Genomic DNA, 23487 nt, shown 5'->3' with positions numbered 1-23487 from the left:
AGAGTTAAATATAGATAAAGTCTATTTAATAGACTAAATCGTACTTCTATAATACGAACTCGACGAAAATCGTATAAAAATTTACTTTTTAGATTTATAGATGATTACTACTTCTACTATTACTTATTACTTTACTACTACTACTTACTACTATTACTTCTACTATTACTATTACTACTACTACTACTACTATTACTACTACTACTTATTACTACTACTACTATTATTACTACTTCTACTACTACTACTACTACTTCTACTACTACTACTACTACTATCTCTATCGCTGCCTCTATCTCTGCCTCTGCCTCTGCCTCTGCCTCTGCCTCTGCCTCTGCCTCTGCCTCTGCCTCTGCCTCTGCCTCTGCCTCTGCCTCTGCCTCTGCCTCTGCCTCTGCCTCTGCCTCTGCCTCTGCCTCTGCCTCTACCTCTATCTCTGCCTCTGCCTCTACCTCTATCTCTCTCTACCTCTGCCTCTGCCTCTGCCTCTGCCTCTGCCTCTACCTCTACCTCTGCTTCTCCATTCGTGGACCGGCCAAGGCACCCCTACGGAAAACAGCTACCTTATGCTAATAGCTAAGCACACTATCCTCACGACACCGACGTGATTTTCAAAATTGTCAATCAGCTAGGTGGCGATACTTCACGCCTTCGGTAACGAAAGATAGCCAGTATGTATCCACAGCTGAGACCACTCAGCCCGCTCTGTTTTGACAGAGGTTGGCGTCCAATTTTGCATGCCATGATTTAATCCAACTCGGCCAGTTCTACTGGTCTCGTGCACACGTCCACCGCGACAAGCGCATCTCCTTTCAGTTCAGCACTTACGTTGCTCCCTTCGCCTTCGGTCCTTTGTTTGTCGAACGCTGATAGGCAGACATCACCGCCTTGCATCTCCGTCTTTGATGAAAGGTCTACTTCGGGCTTTGCCCTTCCCGTCCAGTTCGGCCTGTTGAAAGGGTCGACGTCTTTTTCTGTTTTTTGAGTCCGCTTTTCTCTTCTTTCTGCGGCGTTTTCGTGCAATGCCAAAAGACGTGCTCGCTGCGATGATGCGAAGAAAGGCGGCAGACATGACGATGCCTGGAATCGCTCCAGTCGAGATTTTGAGACCTGGGTGTGGTGTAATAGTGCCTGTGGCCGTTGCCTATCCGGATATACCGTTGACTGGAGCAATCGCCACGATTTGCGCTGGTGACGATATGGCATTGACGTTGTCTTCTGTCCAGAAACTCTGAGAGATAGAGAAATTGGCGTTTTCGTAATTGGCGATGAGGTACTATTTTCCCACCATAGGTGATTCCAAAGGCGTCTTCAAAAAGCGTGCAAGATTCGCAAGACAATCCGATGTGTGGGATCGAGGAATCAGCAAAAGTCGGAATGCTTTCTGAAAGGAGCGTGTTGGTCTTCAGAATTTTTTCGCTGAAACCACCAGGTCACGTGATATATCAGACGTCATTTGAACATAGACATTAGAAGGGGCGAATTTTGAAGCATCGTAGCCGGAAGGTCAGTCTTCCAAATGATTGGTTCGAGCCTGGCATCGTTCAGCGGGAAATAAGCTATCGATCGCGTCTCTTGTCCTTACGATACTTTGCCTCAGCCGAGTATCCATAATTCCATATGAGAAGCTCGGTGTATTATTTGACTGTTTCAGAGAAGACAGGGACCAACCTGCGGCTCGTCGGATGTGGTGAAGTTGGTGGGATGCGGATTAACACGTAGCATGCCGAGGTAGTAACTTTTCGTGGCTAAGGCAGCCAATGCCTGAGCACCAAATCTGACACTGGAAGAGCCTGCCGAGCCGAAACTCAAGGCGTCGAAGCCAGAGTCGCCACTGTCGTACTCGTCTTGATAGTCCGGAAGCTTTCGTTTGAGACCAAGACCGTATATTCCTTGGTCATGCCAAGTGCTCGATGCATCGAGGTTGAACAGCTCATCTCGTGACTGTGAGCAGGTCGGAGGGTCAGCACCGATGTAGCCCCCTTGAGATTTTTTCGCGGAGATGACGAAGTTCTGTCCTACGGCGGTTGAAATCAAGACTCGAACAGGCTGAGGAGTGCTGCCAACGTGGATGTCGAGTGGAGACCACGGACCCATCATTGCCGTCCCTAAGATCATAATCATTAGCATACGAGTTGATACGAATAGTGGTTATATATGGTGAGACCAAAACTGAGAAACGGCGTACTCACCACGAACCGCTCGCAGAAACCACTATGGGCGCAGCTGCTATGTTTGCTTGCGCGGAGGCTCCCATGTCTTGCTACTTGGCCAGAAACAAAGACGGGGAAGACAGAGAGTAGCAGAGCATCATGAAACCATATTTCGACGGTGACAGCATTATACAACTAATGATACGCCGCAAGGTATGCTAAATGTTGCGCGCATTTGCACTGCAGAGCCTCAAAAGCAACAAACTTGTATTGCACCTCCGTACAAGGATCCTCATCCGACGGCAGACTCAATGCCTTTCCATACTCGTAATATGATACCGAAAATTGCATTGACTGAGGAAAGAACCACCCGCCCTCAGAATCGCGAACTTACTGGGCCCAAAAAACGGACTTTCCCGAACATAAATGCCAGTCGAGAGTCCACCAACATCAGTCACGACCAACGTTTCAGCCGGTACAGGCTTGCAGAAACAGGATGATACTACGATGCATGTCAGATTGCCTGTGTTTCAAAGCAACCTTGCAGGAACAGGATTCTACAGCCTAAAGAGTCAAGAAGGGAGTGAGGCGTTTTCTTTAATGCGTATCAAATTCTTTGCTACTGTATCTCAGTTTTCAAGTAGCCGAACCAAAGCAACACGACCAAGATTGTTGGTGCTGGCCGAGGACGAGAGATGTCTGTGAGTCCGGACGAAGCGAAATCACCCAGCGTTGGAGGCAGAGAGCTCAGACTTGCTGCAGCTTCGGAGGCGATAGAGACCATGCCGCTGACGCCTTTGGTGGAAGATGATAAAGATAAGTTGGATCACCTTAGGATGCGATCCAGTTGGTCCACTTGGGATGCTTTGAAGACACTGCCGGACGTCCAACTAGCCAGGTTCCGGGCTATACAGGTTCCAGGCTATACAGATCGCTGTTGGACACGCTAGTACACAACGTGTATGTGTCGACCCTATCTGCATCTCTGCGCCTTGAGCATCTTTGACGGTAAATGCGACTGGAAGTTGCGTTGCGTTGTCGAGGATATTGTTCTTCTGAAGCACTGATATTATATCTCCAGTGGGATTGCTAATCTGTAAGCTAACGATTTACGGATCTGCCTAGATTCTTTATGTAGCCTATAAGCTGCGTGCATGAACGCTGGAAAAGCCATGACAAGATAACCAATGTGTGAAATGTTCTCGACAGGTGGAGTAACATGGTGACAGGATAGGGGTTGGACAATTTTAAAAGGGGAAAAAGGGTATCTGCTCTATCACTTTACCGGCAATCTTCAGATCAGTACCCCCCTACTGCTCGATAATTAGAGTAAGAATAGTTACTGGGTCAAGACGGAGTCCCTGACAGGTCGTATCATTGGGAAATTGTAAGCCTGAAACATTTGCGACCAGCTGGATATTCGCTCACTCGCGCAGCGCCTAGCCAAAGCGGAACGATGCGGACCCCCAAGGCTTTCACGAACGCATTGTCGCGACGAAGGAGGCTTAGCGCACTTTGCTGAAGATTCCGAATGCGAAGAAAAAAAGCAAGCAGTCCGCAAGCAGTAAGTTGAGACAGCGACCCAAGCGAGGGTTTTCACACATGATCACACACCTATCATTTGTCTCCTGCAATATGTGAACTAGGGTAGAAGTTATGTGTAAGTAGTATGGGACCTTGAAGCAGTCCTGTTCATAGCAGACATTTGCAACAATCAATAGCGGTACCGGCCAGATATCAGAGTCAAGGCTTGATCCTGAAGCGCTATTAGAAGCAACTCTGGTATCCAGGTCCAGGTAAAGGAATCCAGAGTCACGGCGACGATTGAGGAGCGACATCTTTCTATCGTATGGCCACTGAAAAATGCGCGTTTTTTCAGCTTGTCCGAAACATGCCCTTCTTCACACCTCGTATGCCATCACTTGACGAACTCGATGTCGAGAACCTCAGCGTGTTAGTCAAATCGTCCGCGTGACATGACACACAAGCTTCACGAATGCTCCGAGTACAACGAAGAAATGTTGTCCTTTATGAAGAAGTATCGCAAGATAATATTGCTAGTCTTCGCAGAGCGATAATTTCGAAAATGAAATCTTACAACGAAATCCTCGGTTGTAAAGTTCAAAGACTAATTACGGATAATAAGTGCACCACAGGATGATGACTCTTCATAACTTAGCTTGTTGTTGAGTTGTGATGATTGTTGTTAGAGGTATTCATGCCTGGAAAATGTTCGTTGATTGGCTTAATCGTATGGGATACACGCTTAAGTGTAGCGTGTATCCCATACGATTACCGTCCGGGGCGGACGCCTGTTGGTTGTGGTCGTGTTGTTGGGGGTATTTGGTTCGTATTGGTTCGATTCCTAATGGCGCTGGTACAATGGTGTTGCGGTGCTTTTTATTTTCTATGATGTTTGAAGAGCTGATTTTGGTAATGCGATCTCTTACCCTAGAAACAAGAAGCCCATCAGGATGTGGTCTATCTGCGAAGGGTTGTTACTCTACAAGAAGCGCGACCTTACTCCTCGATACTTTCTACCCTGCCTTTTCTTTTAACCCTTCGGCTGATGGTAATTATTCGTTTCATGTCCCCGTTACTCTGCAAATACACTTTCACTAATTCTTCACGGCTCGGATCCGTTATACTGGTCAACAGAGACGGCAAGATGAAATTTGGACTGCGCAACTCGACGACATACAGGGTTAAGCTTCGGGAAATCTCTGTCCAGGTCATTATATCCCCGCGATTCCCTTTGTAACAATATCAAATCTCTACCGCGATTGACCTCTGATTATGGCCTTCAAGGCTGCCTGTTTCCTAACTTTCCACACTTTTTTCCGACTTGCATTCGCTGTGCAGAAGCGAGACAACAATGTTTACAGCATTAGCAGCCTCGTAGATGTTCCTGATTCTTCCGGCGGCTTCACTGTAACGACAAGTCTCAATCTGTCCAATCCTGTCAATGCCACTGGCAAAGTGTACAACGCCGATGGGACCTACAACGTCACCACAGGCTACATCAGTTACGTCGAATGCAACAACACGCAAACCACGCAATTGCTCCAAGCGCTCAATGACGCAGTATCTTTGGCCTCAGAATCACTAAGCAAAGGCGAACTGAAGAGAGACGCAAGTGGCACCGTTGACTTCACTTCTCAAGCCGCGATCGACTATTTCGGGCCTCCAGGTCTCAATCAGCCGTTTCAATCAAACATACAAGGTATGATATATTCCTCCTTTATAGTGACACATTCACTTCACTAATTCGATTAGCCACTTTACAAAAGGCCGCACTAGCCTATCCCGGTTTGGGTGTCGGAGATTGGTGGAACAACCGATATGTGATTCTCAGCTGTAAAGATATTGAAGCTACGTGCTCGGAAACTGTCACCGCTTATTACGGAGTGCAAAAACGCGGATACCTCTACCCAATGATCGCGTTTTGTCCTAATTGGTTTGCTCTGCCATCGCATAGAAGCCTGTGGACTTACGTGAAGAACAATCGAGAGTATCAAGACAACGTCTCAAATCTGCGAAGTAAAGGTACGCCTTCTAGGGTCTTCCAATGTGCGAGCATTATATCTTCATACATGACAAGGCTGATCCGAAATCTAGCCTCAGTCATGCTTCATGAATGGCTGCATATGAGCTGGAGCTCTGCTGTGGTTTGTTCTCATGGCTGTGCGTCTGATCCTGTTAGGAACAACTTGGAACGGGGCGATCTCTTTCTGACGCACTCGTTCAGGCGATGACCAAGTTATCGAGCTCGGCTGGCCGAGAGCACCAGAGCAGGTTAAGGTCTACGGGCCAGGGTTGGGTAAGCTCCTAGCGGAGATAGAGCCCCAAGGCCTTGAGCTTGCCAGCAAAAACAGTGAGTCCCTGTTACATTACATCCGTCGAGTTCAGGTCATCGAGGAAGCAAGCGCTGAACAATTCTAAAGATGATAACTATGTCTATTATACACTAGCGAACTTGATGTACAAGAATTTTGGATCGTAAGCACCCAACCTTTCCCTGCCCACATTTGAGCCAAGCCTTCTTCCTTGAGCAAAGACAAGAACATCACTTACACCCACAGATATCCCCAGTACCCTCGAGCCTGGCTACGCTATCTCAGCAAAGCGGACAATAGCGTGCGAGAGCAATATGACAATGACAGATCTGTCAACGGCCAATCCGTCAACACTTCCGTCACTGGTGATGCTGTGGTTTCCGACCCTGCGCAACCCGTCACACCTGCAATCCCCTCCGCCCTTATCCCGGCATCAGACTATCCTGTAGCGTACCGCTCTGTTCTGGCTGTGAATGAGGGTAACGATTTGTCCTCTCCGTCCACCTCCTTCACCACGGGGACTTCATCATCACCAGCGCCACACCTACCTACCGCTGCCACATCCACCGCTGCCACTGCCCAGCCCTCACTGGCGCTCATCATCTACCGCCGTGACGCCGTCGAGAACAGCCGTTATACGCAGGTACGCACGAGCTGGGCACTTGAATACGACACCACGCCGAACGACTGGGAATTCAGCACTTGCGAGGGAGTGACCCCAACTTACGAACAGAAATACCCTAAGTACGAAGGTGGCGTCACTACCGACTACCCAATAAATCTTGGGCCATTTAGTCCCCACAATCTAGAGAATTGCGTCTACAATGGCACTAACAGTGTTGTTGGGAGGCTGAAGTGTAACGATGGTGTCGACTTGCAATGCCTAACTCCTTTGGGGAAAAACACGGTACAGTCTTGCGGATTCGATACTGACACGGCGATTGTCTATGCTGAGTGGTGAAATCTACTGTTAACGACGCTTTGGAATGCAAAATAGTGGTAAAAGACAAACAAAACAAAGTAACAGCAGTAGGACAATAAAAGACATTAAACGTGTGGGTGGGATTCTGTAGACAATGAGAGTAGGCTGACGAATGGGAGAGGGGATGCCAGCGGTTGAGGAAATTTTATAACGGAAAGGCAAACTTGCTGGTAATGACTATGTCCTCAATGAATAAGCACCAACGACATATAAATATCCACAAAACACAAACATCCTCTGCACAGCACGCATTTAGAAGTGCATTTGCGCCACCACAGCCCTAAACCCAGCATACCACTGAGTACTCCGTCAAACAACATCGCATCTTGAAGATCATCGCGCGTATTCTCATATAACTATGGACGAGCTTGAGCCAGCAGAGCTGTATGCATGATGATTGGTGCAGTGCAAGGGTCAAAAGTAGCAGCTGGTACGGTTCGAGCCTCAACATCAACCATCTCCACTATCGCCAACACTGATAGCATTGGGGTTCCCCATCTGAGTAATGATTGCCTCCAAATGATACCTAAGGAGACTCAAGTTCTCTTTACGGCTGTATTTTCGCAACCGCGATAAGTTTCTTAATCGGCTAGATAGCGAAGAGTCGTGCCGATACGCACTGGGAACTATACAGGACTCTAGACGCTGATGCAGATGTCTTCTTGACGACATTTGTATCGGTAGGAGAATACTTTGGATATAGCTTAGGCGACTGATATCTGCCTGTCTACCATCTGACATCTGACAAGATGATAAATGGCACCGTTCGAGGACTTCAAAACGTATCACCCACAAAGTCTACGCAAGTAGAATGGGAACCCCTAAGCCATGATCTGTCATACATAATCCTCCTTCGGCATAAGGGTGTAGTGTCGAGGGCTGATGGTTACATATCAACTGCACCAACGATACCAAAAATGATGTGAAACTTGGCATACAAAACCCTAAACAACTTCGCAGGTGGTGCTCGTGTTCGTGTGATGAAAAAGGTTTCACACGCCGCGTATGCGCCACGTACTTAACGAGCCACCATTCGATCGATTCTGTGTCTAATCTCCCAACCCCAAAGCACGGGCACGAGGCTGAAAGATGTCTCGTTCGACGAGTATCCGTTCCCTTTCAGCAACGTATGCAGCGCCCGTCGCTCCAAAGGGGTGGCATCCCACGGCCCCGAACCCGCTACGCCTCTCTCTTCCGTCGGTCGGCTCGCCTCCAACCCGCAGCGTGGCTGATTCGTTAGCACGTAATGCAATCTTTGAAATGGAGCCGGAAACTGAAGCTGCGTCGGCCGTGGGGGTGGGAACAGGCAGTGTTGTATGCGTGCGGGTCTGATTCTGATGTCTGCAACAGGCAGGTACTGGAGGGTTCTCTGTCGTGTGAGCCACCGTCGGAGAAGGAGCGGTATTAGGCGTGGAGAGGTCCGTGGATCCTACGCATGATTGGTGTGTATGTGTGGAGGAAGCCACTGTGCGTGGTAGACAAAGTACAACATAGGGTGCACAGAGCGCGCGTCCTGGCCCTGTGGATTACCTTGAGGTCTGAATTTTCAACGATTTTCCTTTCAGATTTAGTGCTGAAATCAACTTGATCGCAGGTTACAAATAATTTAGCTTTGGAGTATAGAGCAATACCGCGACGACCCCTGGTTCTTCTGCTTCAATCTCACCGCTCTCGACCAAGACTCGTTCTAAAGTGTCCTCAACTATAGGAAAAGTGGAAGCATACGAAATCTTTTACATCCTCTCAAAGAAGCCTCAATTCTAAGTCGGATCTGGAGTCGTTGCAGGCATCTGAGGTCCTCCATGAGCTGTTGCTGCAATTCTCCTATACTGTGGAAGATTAGGCCCGTTGATTGCACCACACTCGCTGACAAGACTGTATGCGTGATCTTTCCACTAACCGAATTCGCAGCCGCCGTAGCCTTCACCGCCCATCTGATCGAAAAGGGCGTGTGGCGGCGCAAACCATGGCTGATATGGTTTCCCGTTCAGATTGTAGTTTGGTGGCCCACATGGCGCTAAAGCGAAGGAGTTGACTGCTGTTTGACCGGCCGCCCAGGTAACTGTCGAGAGCTCGTCTGAAGGAAAAGTCGCTGTAAAGATATCGGAGGCGCTGCCGATTTGCTTACCGCCGTCCGTTGCAGTAAAAGAGACGACGACGGCATGAATACTCGGCCATGTCGTACAAAAAAAATTACAGGTTAACCGGTCCTAGAATTAACATGGTGCAGTGAGGGACATAATTACGGTGACAGCCTGCGGGGCAGAGTATTGTTTGGGACATCGCTTAATGTCCCGTGGCGGACTATTCAACTCATCTGATTCGAGTTCGTGGAGCAATATTGGCAATTACTCAATGGGACTCGAGATGAACCTGGGCTACAGCCACAATGCTACTTATGGACATGACACAGTAGCTCTCGGAGTTAGTAAAGCCACTGGATCTCCTAACCTAGACTCTCAAGTGGTTGCTACTTTCGATAACGATGACTATTACGTCGGCTTGTTTGGCATGGGCCATCGAGGAACAGATTTTAGTGAACACCAGCACACCAAGTGCGACCTTTCTGACAACGTTAAAGGCGCGAAACATGATTCCAAGTCTGTCATGGGGTTACACGGCCGGTGCAATCTACCGTGAGTTATGACATCTCATGTTCGCGTTCTTATCTGACCCGACACCTTTAGCCGCAAACTTCAATTCCCACTATGTTGCCCTTACCATCATTTTCCTACTAATCTTGGGCCTCCAGAATCGAAAGGAGTGGTCGGATCTCTGACACTTGGAAGCTACGACTCATCACGACTTGTTCGTAATAATGTCTCCTTTTCTTTAGCCCCCAACGTCTCACAGGACCTTGTTGTTGGCCTGCAATCAATGACCGCCAAATATGCGAACGGCTCCGCAGTATCGCTTCAGTCAGAGCCAATCTGGACCTTCATTGATTCAACCATCCCTTACATTTATTGGCCGCTCGATGCGTGTAGATTATCTGAAAAAACGTTCGGTCTGATCTGGAATACGACACATCAGAAGTACTATATGAAAGTCTTGTAGAAGAAAGGAGTAGAATTACATTCACATTAGGGAATTCTGAGACTGGAGGACCGACCGTCGATTTCTGTCTACCTTATTCGAGTTTCGATCTTGTGATGGACTTTCCTTCAGTCCCCAGCAACGGCATCATGGCACTATAGACCTTACAGATCTACAACAACAGCCAGTCCGGGAAATGGCCATGCATGGCTTCATTGGTCCACCCCGAGAGCTTAAACCTCTGCAACACTGAAAGGAAAGCCGAACCACTAAAAGCGTAAATAGTATTGAGATGTGTTGCGAAAAGAAAAAAAGAAATAAACGGAGAGGAAACATAGAAAATAAAAAAGCAGCGGAAAAATGCTTATGGTCCCGCAGCTTTTTTTCACTGGAAAGCCGAGCTTCTCGACGCGGCAACACCTTCAGGATCCGGGATAAGAAGTCTCGGAGCTGTCTGGGCCTTCCGAACCGGTTGCGCATGAGCTTGCCGAGTCCTTTGCACCTGTTGCTTATGAGCTCATGACTCATGGTACCGCGGATGGAAGATCCATGATCCAGAATCACGGCGCGAGGAGTAAATACACGATCTTCGTATCCACCAATGTGTCAAGCCAAAGCTGGACTAGTATCGGCACATCGACTGATATTCCATGCGTCGGAACAACCATCTGCTCTCAGAAGCCAAAGACGGTAGATTTGGACCGGTCATTACCTCCGACCCCAATTTCCGAAAGTCCTCAGATTTCACCCGTCATAGCAGACTTTAGTGGGTCTGTGACGACAAGGAAAGGTTCCGAAGCGTTTGTTGAAAGGCCAGCTGCTGGGAAGTCTATTTGCGGGACAATGGGCCGAGTTCCATCTCATACTCGTCTTAACGCTTGGCAGCGTGAGCTTGCACATTTGAGTTACGCGTCGATGGATATGGAGTTCGTCATCCCGTCGGGCCTGTCGGAAGCTGAGACCATAAAGCCTCTGAATGTCTACAAGGAAATGGAAAGAAGCCGCCGCAATTTCTTTTAGAGCTGGGATGAACCCAGTGTTCATATGAGAATGGCCTAAACTTTAGCTTACTTGATTGCTGGGTGGGCGTTGTCTATTAGAGTCAAGGTCGTAGAACAAGGTCGCACGAGAGTTCAAAAACTCGAGTGGGTAATACTGCTGAATGAAGACCAGCCTGGTCTCCTCAAATATCAGATGCCTGGTTTCGTTCTCACTCAGGTCGTCATCAAGTCCCGCTCCGTTACTGTTACCAAGTCATCCACCTCATCTTGTGGCCATTTGCTTGACACTGTCAGGTCAGCCCGAGCATGGCACGAAGGGAAGACATAGAATACTCTTCCCTGTTCGCGTTTTCATCTAGAATGCTCTTTGTGCTGCCGAATCCATGGAAGTCCGGTTTTTGGTTACCGTAGGTGGATTCGAAGACTCTTCTTGTTCTCCGGGAACAATTTCGTATGCCGGCTTAGAGTATCAATCTCGTCAGCATCGACGCAGAGGAGCTGGCTTGTGAAAATGTTACGATTGGCGCTTTGGTTAAAGCTGCTAATGACCATGATACCCTGCATCCATTTAAGACTACTAGCAACAGTCGTATTAGACGATCATTTATTGCCTCAGTCCTCTGACGCTATTCCCAGTCCGGGCCTACCGTATCGGGGGTACTCGTATAGAGCGGAGGGTTTCCGCGGTCGGGCTCAACTTCGGTAGATTTGCGGGTACATCTCTTTGGGCTTGGCAATGGCAGGGGTCCACGAGTAGACGGCGCCAAGCGCGCTTACAATTTCGACCCTCCAAGATGGGGAAAACAAATATCTGATAGTCGGATACGGCCAGATATAACTTCTGAGCGGCGCTGGGCCGCGACTACGAGGAGCGTCTACGGCATGTAACGACAGTCAAAGTCAAGACAAACCCTAAGAATCCCAATACCAGTGCTCTTCCTCCTCTTCTGACCCCAGGCAATGAACGGCCAATGATACCTCGTTCATCCTTTGAGATCCGCACCTATGCTAGATCAAAACTCAGGAGGACCATGAGAAGACCACAAGCGGCCACGTTCCTCGTTCTGTGCGTTTTTGTGGGCACCACGCTCTACCTCCTAGGCACATCCAGACCTTCAGCCCCTATCGACATTACGCCCCCAGAGCTTACAACAGCTCTGCCCCCTTCGACCGATGCCTCTCATCCCATACGGCAGCTCATAACAAGGTCTGAGAACGCTTTCAACGAGGTCATAAATAGGCAATCGGATACCCTAGAGAAGGCTGTCGCAGAGTACAGACGGAGATACCAAATACCTCCGCCTCCGAACTTCGATAAGTGGTACGAATTCGCAAAAGCTAGGAATGTGGCATTGATCGACGAATATGACACTATCTACAACTCTTTACTGCCATTCTGGGCTCTACAACCATCCGTCATTCGGGGAAGGGCACGTGAGGCACTCGGTTTCGACAATGCGCTGCTGGGTGTAATCATACGGAATGGAAAAGCCGTTAGCGCGGCAGGCGGGTCTGAATGGCAGCAAAAGTCAACCGTGGGTATGGTCAAAGACTTCGTCCAATATCTGCCTGACATGGATCTACCTTTCAACATCCACGACGAACCGCGAGTGGTTGTGCCACATGACGATTTGCGCAGGCTAGTAACCACGGCAAAAGACGTGGCAATGCCTGCTGCCTTCCAAAATAAAATGCCGAAGAATTCATGGTCAGCTCGAGCCGCGGATATGGATGATGGTACAAGGCCAAACGAGGTCAAGTTTACGAGATTTAATGTTTTTGCTCATCAACCCACCTGGACAAATTCTCGAATGTCATGCTCGCCTGAAAGCCCCGCGCGAACCTTAGACGAAAGTATACAAGACGACAGCAGTGCCTTCGCCTTTTCCCAGCTCGGCTTCATCTTTAACAAGACCGCATTCTCTGACATCTGCTTGTCGCCTTCTTTGAAAGACCGCCACGGTTTCTTCAACCGCCCAAACGCTTTCAACATCGTCCATGACCTCTTCCCCGTCTTTTCTCAGAGCAAGATCAGCAGCTTTCAAGATATCCTGTACCCATCGCCATGGTACTGGTCCAATAAAGTAGCCTACGACCAGAGCGAGGATTATCCCTGGGACAGCAAGAAAGACAAGCTCTACTGGCGTGGCTCTACAACTGGTGGCTTTTCCAGGAACGGGGGTTGGAGACGCCAGCACCGTCAACTATTCGTCGAAAAGATCAATGCCTTAGATAATACCATGGTCCTGGAGAACCAGAGTCCCGAGCCAGGTTCTTTCGTCGAATGGAAGCTCAAAGAGAGACCTAGAACAGATTTCAAAGACCTCATCGATGTCCACTTCGCCCACGTCGGCCAATGCGACGCGGGAGATTGCGATGCCCAGAAAGAATTCTTCAAAATTACTAAGCCAGATAAGCAGCACGATGCCTGGCAGTACAAATACCTCCTCGATATTGATGGAAATGCCTTCAGCGGCCGCTTTTACGCCTTTTTGAAGAGTATGAGTTTAGTATATAAGATGGCGGTGTTTCGAGAGTGGCATGAAGAGTGGCTATGGCCTTGGGTTCATTACATACCTTTGGGCTTGAAAGGGGATGAGTATGTGGAGAGCGTGAGATATTTCAACAGTGAGCCGGATGGGAAGATACAAGCGCCCAAATTGGCGATCCAGGGGAGGGAGTGGGCGGGGAAAGTGCTCAGAAATGAGGACTTTGAGGTCTGGTTGTTCAGGTTGTTGATAGAGTGGGTCTCCTGGATCTGCATCTGGAGAATTTGACTGACTTTAATTGCAGGTATGGCCGATTGGTGGATGATAACCGGCAGAACATAGGCTATGGCAATGTCTAATCTTATAATGCACATATATGAGTAATCTCTTTGCGCAATTTTGGATCATGCAAGGTTTCGGAAATCTCCGTGCAACATACCTTATGAGTTTTCAAATGCCTGTATCCTCATAAATAGTGATACCCCCAGCGCAATTGCCAAAACCACTCCTAACCAATTGCCTCCCTCCACAGCGCCGCCAGTAGACCGAACCACCCTCGTACTCGCCGAAACACTACCAAACCCGCTCACAATCAGCCCTCCAATACCCACAGCTTCCGTACTCGTACCAACTCCCGCACCCGTCCCAGCCGCAGCATACGAGGTCGGCGTCCCAGATACGGTAATGACACCGCCAGGTGACAGAGTCTGACCGTCTATGATGAAGTCCATAGACGCCTCGGCAGTGTAATTGCTTCCATCAAACGCGACTGTGAGTACAGCTGCGGTGATGGTAGCGTAGGACAATGCTTCAGTGCTCGCGCCGATGACCACGGCTGTACCGGCTGCAGCGTGGGATACGAGGCGTGCCGGATACGGCGATGGTGCCATCTGGTGCGAGAGTCTGACCGGCGATGATGAAGTCTTTGGATGCGTCGGCGGTGTATGATTTTCCGTCTAATGAGAGATTGGCAGCAGCAGCAGTAGCGGGTGTGATGATTAGCATAGGGATGCTGAAAGAGTACTGCTACCTTTCTACCACACTTGGCTGCTACTAGAGGGATACGAGATAGGCGCCGTGATGATGCCACCGGGTCTTAAGGTCTGACTATCGATGGCGAAATCCGATGAAGCATCCGCACCGGTCCGCCCCATTTGGACACAGGAGCCACGACTGTGGGAGGTGTGACGGTAGCAAAAGATAAGGATCCCGTCCTGCTACCGATTACCATCTCGCTTCCTCTCGCAGGACAGGTAATCCCCGTTCCGTGCGCTAAGAGACTGGCACCGGGCGTCATCATCTGATCGTCGATGACAAAAGTGGACGCGGGTCTGTTGTGTTACCACTGGTGCTATATTAGGGTTACCAATCGCAGGGCCGTGGATTCTTGGGAAAGTGCTGATGCCTATAATAGCAGCTGTAGCGTTAGCATTGAGACTAATAGGTGTGCCGCAAGTCGTCATTGCTGGACCGTTTGGTGCGCGGGTTTGTCCGGCGAGGATGAAGCGGGAGGAGGTGTCGCCTGTACAGGGCGGTCCTGCGAATGGGAAGATGCCTGATTGCGCAGACGGACCAGCAGCAGCTTGTCCCGACCGAACGGCTTACGAGTCAGAGTTACAGATCGGTAAAAAGGGCTAGTCCTCGATCCCAAAACTCTCCAAGCCTGTGCACCACGATTTCTGTACTCGATGTCTGTTGTGAGTCTTGACCATTGCAATCACGCCTCAGCTCACACAGCGGGCATAGGGGAGGAGAATCTATGACCTGTATTCTATGCGCTGTCAAAACACCATGCCTTCCCCAGCGATCCACCCAAAAGCTACGGAAACCTTGTATGCTTGGGACGGCGAACCGTATCCAAACAAATAAAAACAACCATCACAAGTAATATGTAATATTGATTGCATATAACACGGGGCAGCTAAGAGCTTTTGGATATCTGGACGACAGATAGTCGAAAAAGGCCCTCAGCGCTAAAAACTAATCAAACGTGTCCAAGAGGGTAAGGTCTCGGGAGGATCTGACGGTACCTACGTAGCAAGCAGTAGGGACGGCAGCACTACGCGACGGGCTGGAAGGTCTGGTGCCGTAGTGAATGGTAGATAGGCTGGGTGAGTGACGAAAAGGCGGTAGGAATCTGACTCCTAATATCAAGTTGAGCCCCTCTGCGGAAGGACTGCTGAATAATAGATCTCAACCAAGTGACGTAGACTGGGAGGTTGGGGAGTTAGGAGGAAGCGTTACGTTGAGATGACGGCTTTAAGAGGCAAGCGTTACTGATGTTGTAGGTAACGGCCTTAAGAGGCAAGCGTTACTGATGTTGCAGGTACGGCTTAGGAGGAAGCGTTACGTTGCAGGTGACGGCCTTAAGAGGCAAGCGTTACTGATGTTGCAGGTAACGGTCTTAAGAGGCAAGCGTCACTGATGTTGCAGGTAACGGCCTTAAGAGGCAAGCGTCACTGATTCGTAGGTAGGCTGGGTGAGTGACGAAAAGGCGGTAGGAATCTGACTCTTAACAAAGTTGCAGCCCTTGGGAAGGATTTATACCAATGACTGATATCAGGTGGGGCTTCCACCGATGTACCAATGGCTGGCATTATATACCAATACTATATCAGGTGGGGTTCCACATTACCAATGATGACATCAAGACCAATGATGACATCATGTACCAATGGCTGGCATCAGGTGGGGTTTAATGGCCGGTATCAGATGGGGCTTCCACTGATGTAAGGCTTTGACGCGTATGGTCATGCCCGATGTAATAGTCCAAATGGCTGGAATAGCTAGGATATCCAATGGCTGCGGTAGCCTGAAATATGGCTGTGGTAGTGGACTGAGATATCCATGTGCGGTAGCCTAAATAGCTGGATAGTTGAATTATCCCACCGAGCCCAAATGTCTGAAATAACTGAGACGTCCCATGTGCGATAGCCCAATTAGTTGGAATAGTTGAGATATCCCCATGGCTGCGATAGCTGAGATATCCCTGTGGCTGCGATAGCCCAAATGGCTGGAATAGCTGAAACATCCCCATGGCTGCGGTAGCGTAAATAGCTGGGATAGTTGAATTATCCCCATGGCTGCGGTAGCCCAAATGTCGAAATAACTGAGACGTCCCATGGCTGCGATAGCCCAATTAGTTGGAATAGTTGAGATATCCATGGCTGGATAGCTGAGATATCCCTGGGATAAAAGGGAATAGCGAAACATCCAGGCTGCGGTAGCGTAAACAGCTGAAATAACTGAGACATCTCCAGGCGCGGTACCAAATACTGGAATAGGAAAATCCCCAGGCTGCGATAGCCAAATACTGAAATAACGAGACATTCAGGTGCGGAGCCCGATAGCTGGAGTGACGAGACATCCCCAGGGCTGCGATAGCCAAATGCTGGAATACTAAGATATCTTTATGGCTGCGGTAGCCAAATAGCTGGGATAGCTGAAATATCCCCAGGCTGCGGTAGCCTAAACAGCTGAAATAATGAGACATCTCATGGCGCGATATGAGAATCCCGTGGCTGCGATAGCCTAAATGGTTGGAATAGCTGAAACATCTCCACGGCTCGGTAGCGAAGCTGAGTAGGGAATCCCAAGGCTGCGGTAGCCCAAGTAGCTGAAATAATTGAGACATCTCTAAGCTGCGGTAGCCAAATAGTTGGAATAGTTGAGACTCAGGCTGCGGTAGCCAAATAGCGGAATAGTTAGACCTTATGGTGCGGTAGCCCGATTAGTGAAATAGCTGGATATTAGGGTGCGGTAGCCAAAAGCTGGATAGCTGAACATTAAAGCCGATAGCCAAATAGGTGGAATAGTGAGAGTCTCATGGCGATAGCTAGATACCTAGATTGCGATAGCCTAAATACTGAAATGAGAGGCATCTATGGTGCGGTAGCAAATAGCTGGATAGCTGAAATATCCATGGCGCGGTAGCCCATGTAGCTGAAATAACTGGACAAGTGCGGAGCCGATTAGCTGAAATAGCTGGGACATTATGGTTGCGGTAGCGAATAGCTGAAATGGCTGGGACATCTAAGGCTGCGGTAGGAATAGCAAATGGTGGGACTTAGGTGATAGCGAAATCCATGGTTGCGGTAGGCCGAATAGCTGAAATGGCTGGGAATTAAGGCTGCGGTAGCCCAAATAGCTGGAATAGCTGAGAATCCACGGCTGCAGTAGCCAAATAGCTGAATTATGCATGGCGCAATAGCCAAATACTAAATTGACTGAAATATCAATGGCTGAATACTCAAATAGCGAAATAGCTGAAATACGAAATAGCCACAGGCTCAAACCAAATATGAAATACAAATAACCACATGGCTGCAACAGCCCAAATAGCTAAAATACGAAATATAATCCAATAGCTAAATACAAAACCACAGGCTGCCATAGCTCAAATAGCTGAAAACTGAAATACCACATGGCTCAATAGCTAAATAGCTGAAATAGCGAAATAGCCACATGGCTGCAAAGCTCAATAGCTCAAATAGCAAATACTGCAATATAAAAAACATGCAATAGCTTAAAAGCAAATAGAAAGACTGCAATAGCTAATAGCTGAAATAATGAAATATCAAATAGCTGCATGCAGAAGCACTTACTGAAATGGCTAAACCATATACTATAATAGCTATATCCTTATAGCCGTATGGCTTAGTGCAAATGACTGAAATTTATGACTGCGATAGCTGGTAATATATAGGTGAATTGAAGTTGTATAAATGGTAGTGGCATGGTCGCATGGCCTACGGCTGTAAATGGCGAATGGCTCAATTAAGCCAATGCTGGCTGGCTAATGGCAATAGCTGCAATATCTATGTACTCAATAGCCAAATAGCTGGTATGCGACAATCATATGCTGAAATGCTAGTAGCCATGGCCGATGGCAATAGGGGAAATAGGTAAATATCATGTACCCAGTGGTCTAAATAGCTGGAATGCAAACTTCATGGCCGATGCAAATACCAAATATTTTCGCAATATATAAAAACAATATATCTCAAAAAAATTAAACCAACGCAGTGCATAAAAATACTCAATTACTATACATATCGCAAAGATGGAACGGCTGATCAAACAGCCACCAACGCTATGGCCTAAATGGACCCACAACCACAGTCCCACGTTGCGAGCTCGACGAAGCTCGTTTTCATGTTCGCTCTTGCTTGTCGGCTGTAGTAGGTAAAGAGCAGACTCTCAGCTCACGAAAAGGCAATACGGAAGAGAAGCACGATAGGGTGGATGACGGCTCTGACGCCGATACCAATGTTCCAAGAGACTTAGTCAGAGCTTCTGGGAAAGCGAAACTGAAAGAGACCTTCCTGGACAAACTCGCTGTCCCGAGAAAAGCCACCGCCAGGCGAGAAGGCCAAGCACATTGATGCTGCCGCGATGGTTGAAAGAGACGATGAAGCAACCATATACGTTGCCAAGAATGGTGGGCTCGATGAGGTTGATAGCTCGATGTTGCACGTACTTCCAATCTGGGTGAGAGCCATTATGGCTAATGGTCGCCATCGAAATATCACCAAGGACGCTACGCTCAAGAAATAAGTTGAGTACTATCAGAAGCGATTGGAGTTCTATCGGCAGAGACTCACACAAAGTCTCGAGCCATACATGACAACAACTGACACCGTATACCCCACAAAACAAAGGTTCCGCAGACTCTTTGAACTGCGTTCTTCTATCGGAGCTGTCGGGAAGCAGTGGCACGAGATCGTCTATGCCGCGTATGAGCTGCAGTTTGACAAGAGTACGATGTCAGAATTAGATGAAACCGCAAAAGATGCTTCCCGGAAGCTGTGGCAATGCATCACGCTTCTTGGCCACCTTCGCGTGTCCTATGAGACTATCATTGAAGGCGCTTGGCACTTTGCGATCTTCAAAAAGGTAAACATTGTAGCCAACGATGCGGGTGTCCTCGAGGAAGTGGCTCATCAATTGTCCTATTCCCTGCCATCAATTTCGGCGTAATTCAAAACGCTAAAGGCGCGCCAGCGGAAAGCGTGCAATATCAGATTGGCACAGCCTTGCTTCGTACATGCCGAGGTGCAGCTGCCGATGCAGCTCGAGCGTCCTCCAAGAAAAAGCTTCAACGCGGCGAGGGTGCTTGAGTATATTAGCTATAACCAAAAGACTTACTATCTCTACTGCAAAGTCATCGAGGAGCATAGGATTTTCCGCACTCGGGTTACTCACGGGAAGGCTTATGATTAGCGGATCGTCCCGGCTTCGAACGACCTTCCCATAGCATCTGCCTTCCGGATCAATGTAGCCTTGGTCAGTATAGAAAATAACATGATCACTCGCTCTAAAAAGTCCCTTGGCAGCCGACAATTGCCTCCTATTGCTGAGGATTTCATTAGCAACTCAGTACATTCGGACACATCTGTGTACAGGCATCAACTTAGACAAGTCGGTATTAATAATGAGGGTCTCAACTTAGCAGAAAGTAACGAACGCGGAAAAGACTCACCTGCCACCAAAATTGGCAAGCCTCGTACATCCTTCCAAGCGGCTCGAATCCCGCAGACAGCGGGAATCCAATAGAAATAGTACAGTTCATTACTCACGAGACTGAGAAAAAATACTCTTGCATTGATCAAAGTATGAATTCATGTTCCGAACTTTGTCAATTTTTGGGATGAGGCTTATGATTTCGACCGCGCTATGTATAGGTTCAAGGCGATCTATCAGGCGTCCAAATCCCTGAATGTCGAATACCAAGTCCATTGGAACCTCAACGATGAGCTCCCCAAGAGTGGACCTCATTGAAATTCCCAGCAATTGCCGTATCTGGTACGACCACGTCTTCATTGAACGCGTTAAATCACAACGAGCATGCGTATCATCTTTACGACGATATTACACCAGGATTCATGGAAAGCCAACTGAAAGCTTTGATATTTCGCAACCAGCGGAACGATGGAGACTTGGAAGGCCAACTGAAAGAGGACACAAAGTATCAAGACCAGTTCCAGAAAATGGCAAGAGATAAAGAACTTGTCTGCAACGAATGTATGTTCGGAACCCTCTTGTGATATCACCTGCAGTTTAGGCTTCTACAGGATACCAAAATGAACGAGAAATGATCAAGTTCATGCCAGCAGGCACTCTTAACATGATTCCAATGAGGGAGCGCGATGTGGATACTATCGATCCCATCAATCCAAAGCTCATCCAGATTCGCCAACTTTTCAAAGAGAATACCAAGATTGAAGAGGACATGGAAGGATTTTTATGCAGTGAGCTGTGGTCAGTCTCAGCCATAAGGCGTACTTACCATTCTGGAGGAGCAGAACCGTGCCACGGATGGAAATTGACCAAATACCACCGAGCGAGCGCTAACAGCAGCATCAATCTAACGGGACATTTCTGACTGTGGAACAGTGTTGGGAACTGTGGTAATTCCAGGGAGACGAAGGGCGAGGAGCTCCGGGGTCGCGGGTGTCATTTTATAGTATGGTATTCGTGTTTGAACAATCGACTAAGGACTACGTAGAGCACGCTGACCAGAGGTGATATAAAAGCATAAGGACTCTTGCAACACTTGACAGCAAACCTGATGACAAGAATGATGTGATAGACGAGTTCATGCAGGCTTTCTTCTCTTGTGACCGACCGCTCTCCATGGTTCCTTGATTGGGATCTCAGACATCGGTTGCAGTTTCATAGGGCTGAGCACTTACACCTAAACTCGGCTTAGCTGGAACGGGCGTAATGAACGCTTAGGGCATAAGACAACCGCTACTAGCGCGAGCAGTTCGGGTGGGTAGTGCGCTGACTGACATTTCATGTATCTCGCCTTCAGACATTTTTCTCCTGTCCATGTGCAAAATTATACGTACGATTGTTTTCTGTATAGTCTCAAAACCTTTCCGGCAATACTTGTAATGCCTTTGTAATTTAGGATTCCACTAGACGCACGCATAATCTCCAGTAATTTGCATTCGTTTTAGCAAAATGGGCTTCCCTTACCATTTCGTTACCTTGAACGATGAGCAAAACTTGCGTCGACGCCAATTGTTGGACGGCTATGGCCAATTTGCGCAATTTTCTGTCTTGCTCCTACCGCTAATGTATCAACTATGTCTCGGAATGCGTCTTCTGATATCAAGAACATGGCCGTTCAAACCTCAGACGGTCAAAGAGCATCGAAGTCCAGTCGTGTCCAGGTTCCAACAGCCTGCTACAAGCTATTCAACGAACCTACTAGCACGAACCCGTTGGTCTCTTGATGAAGAGGTCCTTGAGGGATGGAACACCCGACAGGAATGGCTCATTGCTGGGCTTTGGGCAATGTGGCTGCTTGTGCTTGTGTTTAAGGATACCGGCGACGACTACCTCCACTTGACCAAACGATTCGGCATCGTAGCGGCTTCGCAACTGCCAGTACATTATTTGCTTGCCGCCAAATCTTGGAGTCCTATCCAATATCTGACTCGAATGTCCCATGAGGAACTCAACCCCTACCACCGGCTTTTCGGGAGAATACTCATCGCTTTCTTCTCAGTCCACGCAACAATGTACTTGAACTTCTACATCCAGATGAGCCTCCTGCTCAAGAGGATTCAGGATCGGGACGTGATACTGGGGTTATCAGCCATCACGACCTTTCTGCTCATTGGGACTACCGCTCTTGCCAGGATCCGCACATGGAATTACCGCGTCTTTTTCTATCTCCACGTTATCCTTTCTGCATCAATCCTACCAATACTATTCTTCCACGTCTCGCATCTTCGACTGTATATTGTCGAATCAGCGGCCATCTACCTACTTGTCATTTTGCAACGCAATGTGTCGCAGGCAACAGCTGATGCAGCTATCGAGCTGATCCCTTCAGCTAATCTACTCGCCATCAGCATAGCGCTGACGAAACCTCTTTCTTCCAAGAAATACACCCCAGGCCAGCACATATACCTTGGTTTTCCATCGCTGCCCCAGAAACTCCGTATTAACCCTTTCTCAATCGCCAATAGGGATCCTCATAGCGACAATAAGATCAAGCTTGTGGCTCGTGCTCTCTCCGGAACAACGGCAATGCTCGCTGATTATGCCGCCAAGCAAAAGACCACCAGCCTTACGCTCGAAGGTCCCTATGGCGCCGCAAACTATTTTCCTGATCTTGCGACTTATGATCGGGTGCTCTTTGTTGCAGGTGGTGTGGGAGCAACATTCACGTTACCACTTTACCTTGACTTGCTGCAGAGAAAGGCTCGTGAGGAGCACATACCAAGTCCTAAGTTTGTGTGGAGTGTCCGGCAAATCGCGGACGCTCAATGGGGCATCAAGCAGCTGCTTGAAGCTTGTGACATTCTACCTGAAAGCTTCCACGCATATGCCACTCAAGGTGATGTCGATGGACGGGAGTCGGAGCCCTCAGCTCGCAGACCACAGAGTAAATCAGAAGCGGAAGTCAGTGATTCCATCGAGCTGCAGGAGCGAGATCGGCTACTCAGTGACTCGACTTCGCCTGAGGATGCTACCTCCAGAGCTGCAAAGACGATGCGAGATGGTCGTCCCGATTTTCGTACCATAGTCGATGAAGTTTTCTCGTTCGATAGCCGTGAGAGGGTAGCGGTTTTGGTTTGTGGGCCCCGTGGCATGGGTGCGAGTGTTAGAAGGGAAGTCACGAGATGGGTTTGGAAAGGAAGGAATGTTTTCTGGCATGGGGAGGAGTTTGGGTGGTGAGCTGGCATGCTTGGTAGTGACAGGGCTCAATGCAGCTCAACAAAGTGTTACCACAACCCTCAAGGCATGGCTTCCTTCCTATCACTCCGGTTCTTGCCTAAGGAAGGATACATTCTGCTATGATCTATCAGGGAGTAAGAGAGTTCATGGCAAAACCATGAATTATAAAAGTACGAACTTTGACAAGTTAATTTGCCAGTATACTGCATATCTGGGTAGAAATCAGTAGCGAGTGAGCTAGCTTAGCAGGTATCCTCGTATCGTACGATACTCTCTTGTCCTACCTTATACCCT

The 23487-nt window shown here is 48.4% G+C and overlaps 9 protein-coding genes across 9 annotated transcripts; 7 read left to right on the top strand and 2 right to left on the bottom strand.

Annotated features, from left to right (window-relative positions):
* Positions 1–747: 747 nt before the first annotated feature.
* On the bottom strand, positions 748–2257 carry HO173_004649 (uncharacterized protein; the record flags this gene model as incomplete). The annotated part of the gene is made up of 3 exons (XM_037306571.1): positions 748–1218; positions 1672–2108; positions 2200–2257. 3 exons carry the CDS (start codon positions 2255–2257, stop codon positions 748–750), a joined length of 966 nt encoding a protein of 321 aa, XP_037166509.1.
* A 2692-nt stretch (positions 2258–4949) lies between these two features.
* HO173_004648 (uncharacterized protein) lies at positions 4950–6950 on the top strand (the record flags this gene model as incomplete). Its single annotated transcript, XM_037306570.1, has 5 exons — positions 4950–5376; positions 5430–5699; positions 5902–6027; positions 6098–6152; positions 6236–6950. 5 exons carry the CDS (start codon positions 4950–4952, stop codon positions 6948–6950), a joined length of 1593 nt encoding a protein of 530 aa, XP_037166508.1.
* Positions 6951–9326: 2376 nt separating this feature from the next.
* On the top strand, positions 9327–10028 carry HO173_004647 (uncharacterized protein; the record flags this gene model as incomplete). The annotated part of the gene is made up of 2 exons (XM_037306569.1): positions 9327–9607; positions 9659–10028. 2 exons carry the CDS (start codon positions 9327–9329, stop codon positions 10026–10028), a joined length of 651 nt encoding a protein of 216 aa, XP_037166507.1.
* A 498-nt stretch (positions 10029–10526) lies between these two features.
* Positions 10527–11027, top strand: HO173_004646 (uncharacterized protein; the record flags this gene model as incomplete). Its single annotated transcript, XM_037306568.1, has 1 exon — positions 10527–11027. The coding sequence occupies one exon, from the start codon at positions 10527–10529 to the stop codon at positions 11025–11027; it is 501 nt and encodes a 166-aa protein (XP_037166506.1).
* Positions 11028–11979: 952 nt separating this feature from the next.
* On the top strand, positions 11980–13856 carry HO173_004645 (uncharacterized protein; the record flags this gene model as incomplete). Its single annotated transcript, XM_037306567.1, has 2 exons — positions 11980–13751; positions 13802–13856. 2 exons carry the CDS (start codon positions 11980–11982, stop codon positions 13854–13856), a joined length of 1827 nt encoding a protein of 608 aa, XP_037166505.1.
* Positions 13857–13937: 81 nt separating this feature from the next.
* HO173_004644 (uncharacterized protein) lies at positions 13938–14387 on the bottom strand (the record flags this gene model as incomplete). The annotated part of the gene is made up of 1 exon (XM_037306566.1): positions 13938–14387. The coding sequence occupies one exon, from the start codon at positions 14385–14387 to the stop codon at positions 13938–13940; it is 450 nt and encodes a 149-aa protein (XP_037166504.1).
* Positions 14388–18891: 4504 nt separating this feature from the next.
* Positions 18892–19053, top strand: HO173_004643 (uncharacterized protein; the record flags this gene model as incomplete). The annotated part of the gene is made up of 1 exon (XM_037306565.1): positions 18892–19053. The coding sequence occupies one exon, from the start codon at positions 18892–18894 to the stop codon at positions 19051–19053; it is 162 nt and encodes a 53-aa protein (XP_037166503.1).
* Positions 19054–19119: 66 nt separating this feature from the next.
* On the top strand, positions 19120–19476 carry HO173_004642 (uncharacterized protein; the record flags this gene model as incomplete). Its single annotated transcript, XM_037306564.1, has 1 exon — positions 19120–19476. One exon carries the CDS (start codon positions 19120–19122, stop codon positions 19474–19476), a length of 357 nt encoding a protein of 118 aa, XP_037166502.1.
* A 1989-nt stretch (positions 19477–21465) lies between these two features.
* HO173_004641 (uncharacterized protein) lies at positions 21466–23193 on the top strand (the record flags this gene model as incomplete). Its single annotated transcript, XM_037306563.1, has 1 exon — positions 21466–23193. The coding sequence occupies one exon, from the start codon at positions 21466–21468 to the stop codon at positions 23191–23193; it is 1728 nt and encodes a 575-aa protein (XP_037166501.1).
* Between the last annotated feature and the right edge of the window lie 294 nt (positions 23194–23487).

The sequence above is a fragment of the Letharia columbiana genome (genome assembly GCF_014066305.1).
Source record: "Letharia columbiana isolate WasteWater2 chromosome Unknown Sc0000012_s0, whole genome shotgun sequence".
Lineage (NCBI taxonomy): Eukaryota > Fungi > Ascomycota > Lecanoromycetes > Lecanorales > Parmeliaceae > Letharia > Letharia columbiana.
The sequence above is the reverse complement of the archived record's forward strand: the minus strand, read 5'-3'. Positions and strand labels throughout refer to the sequence as shown.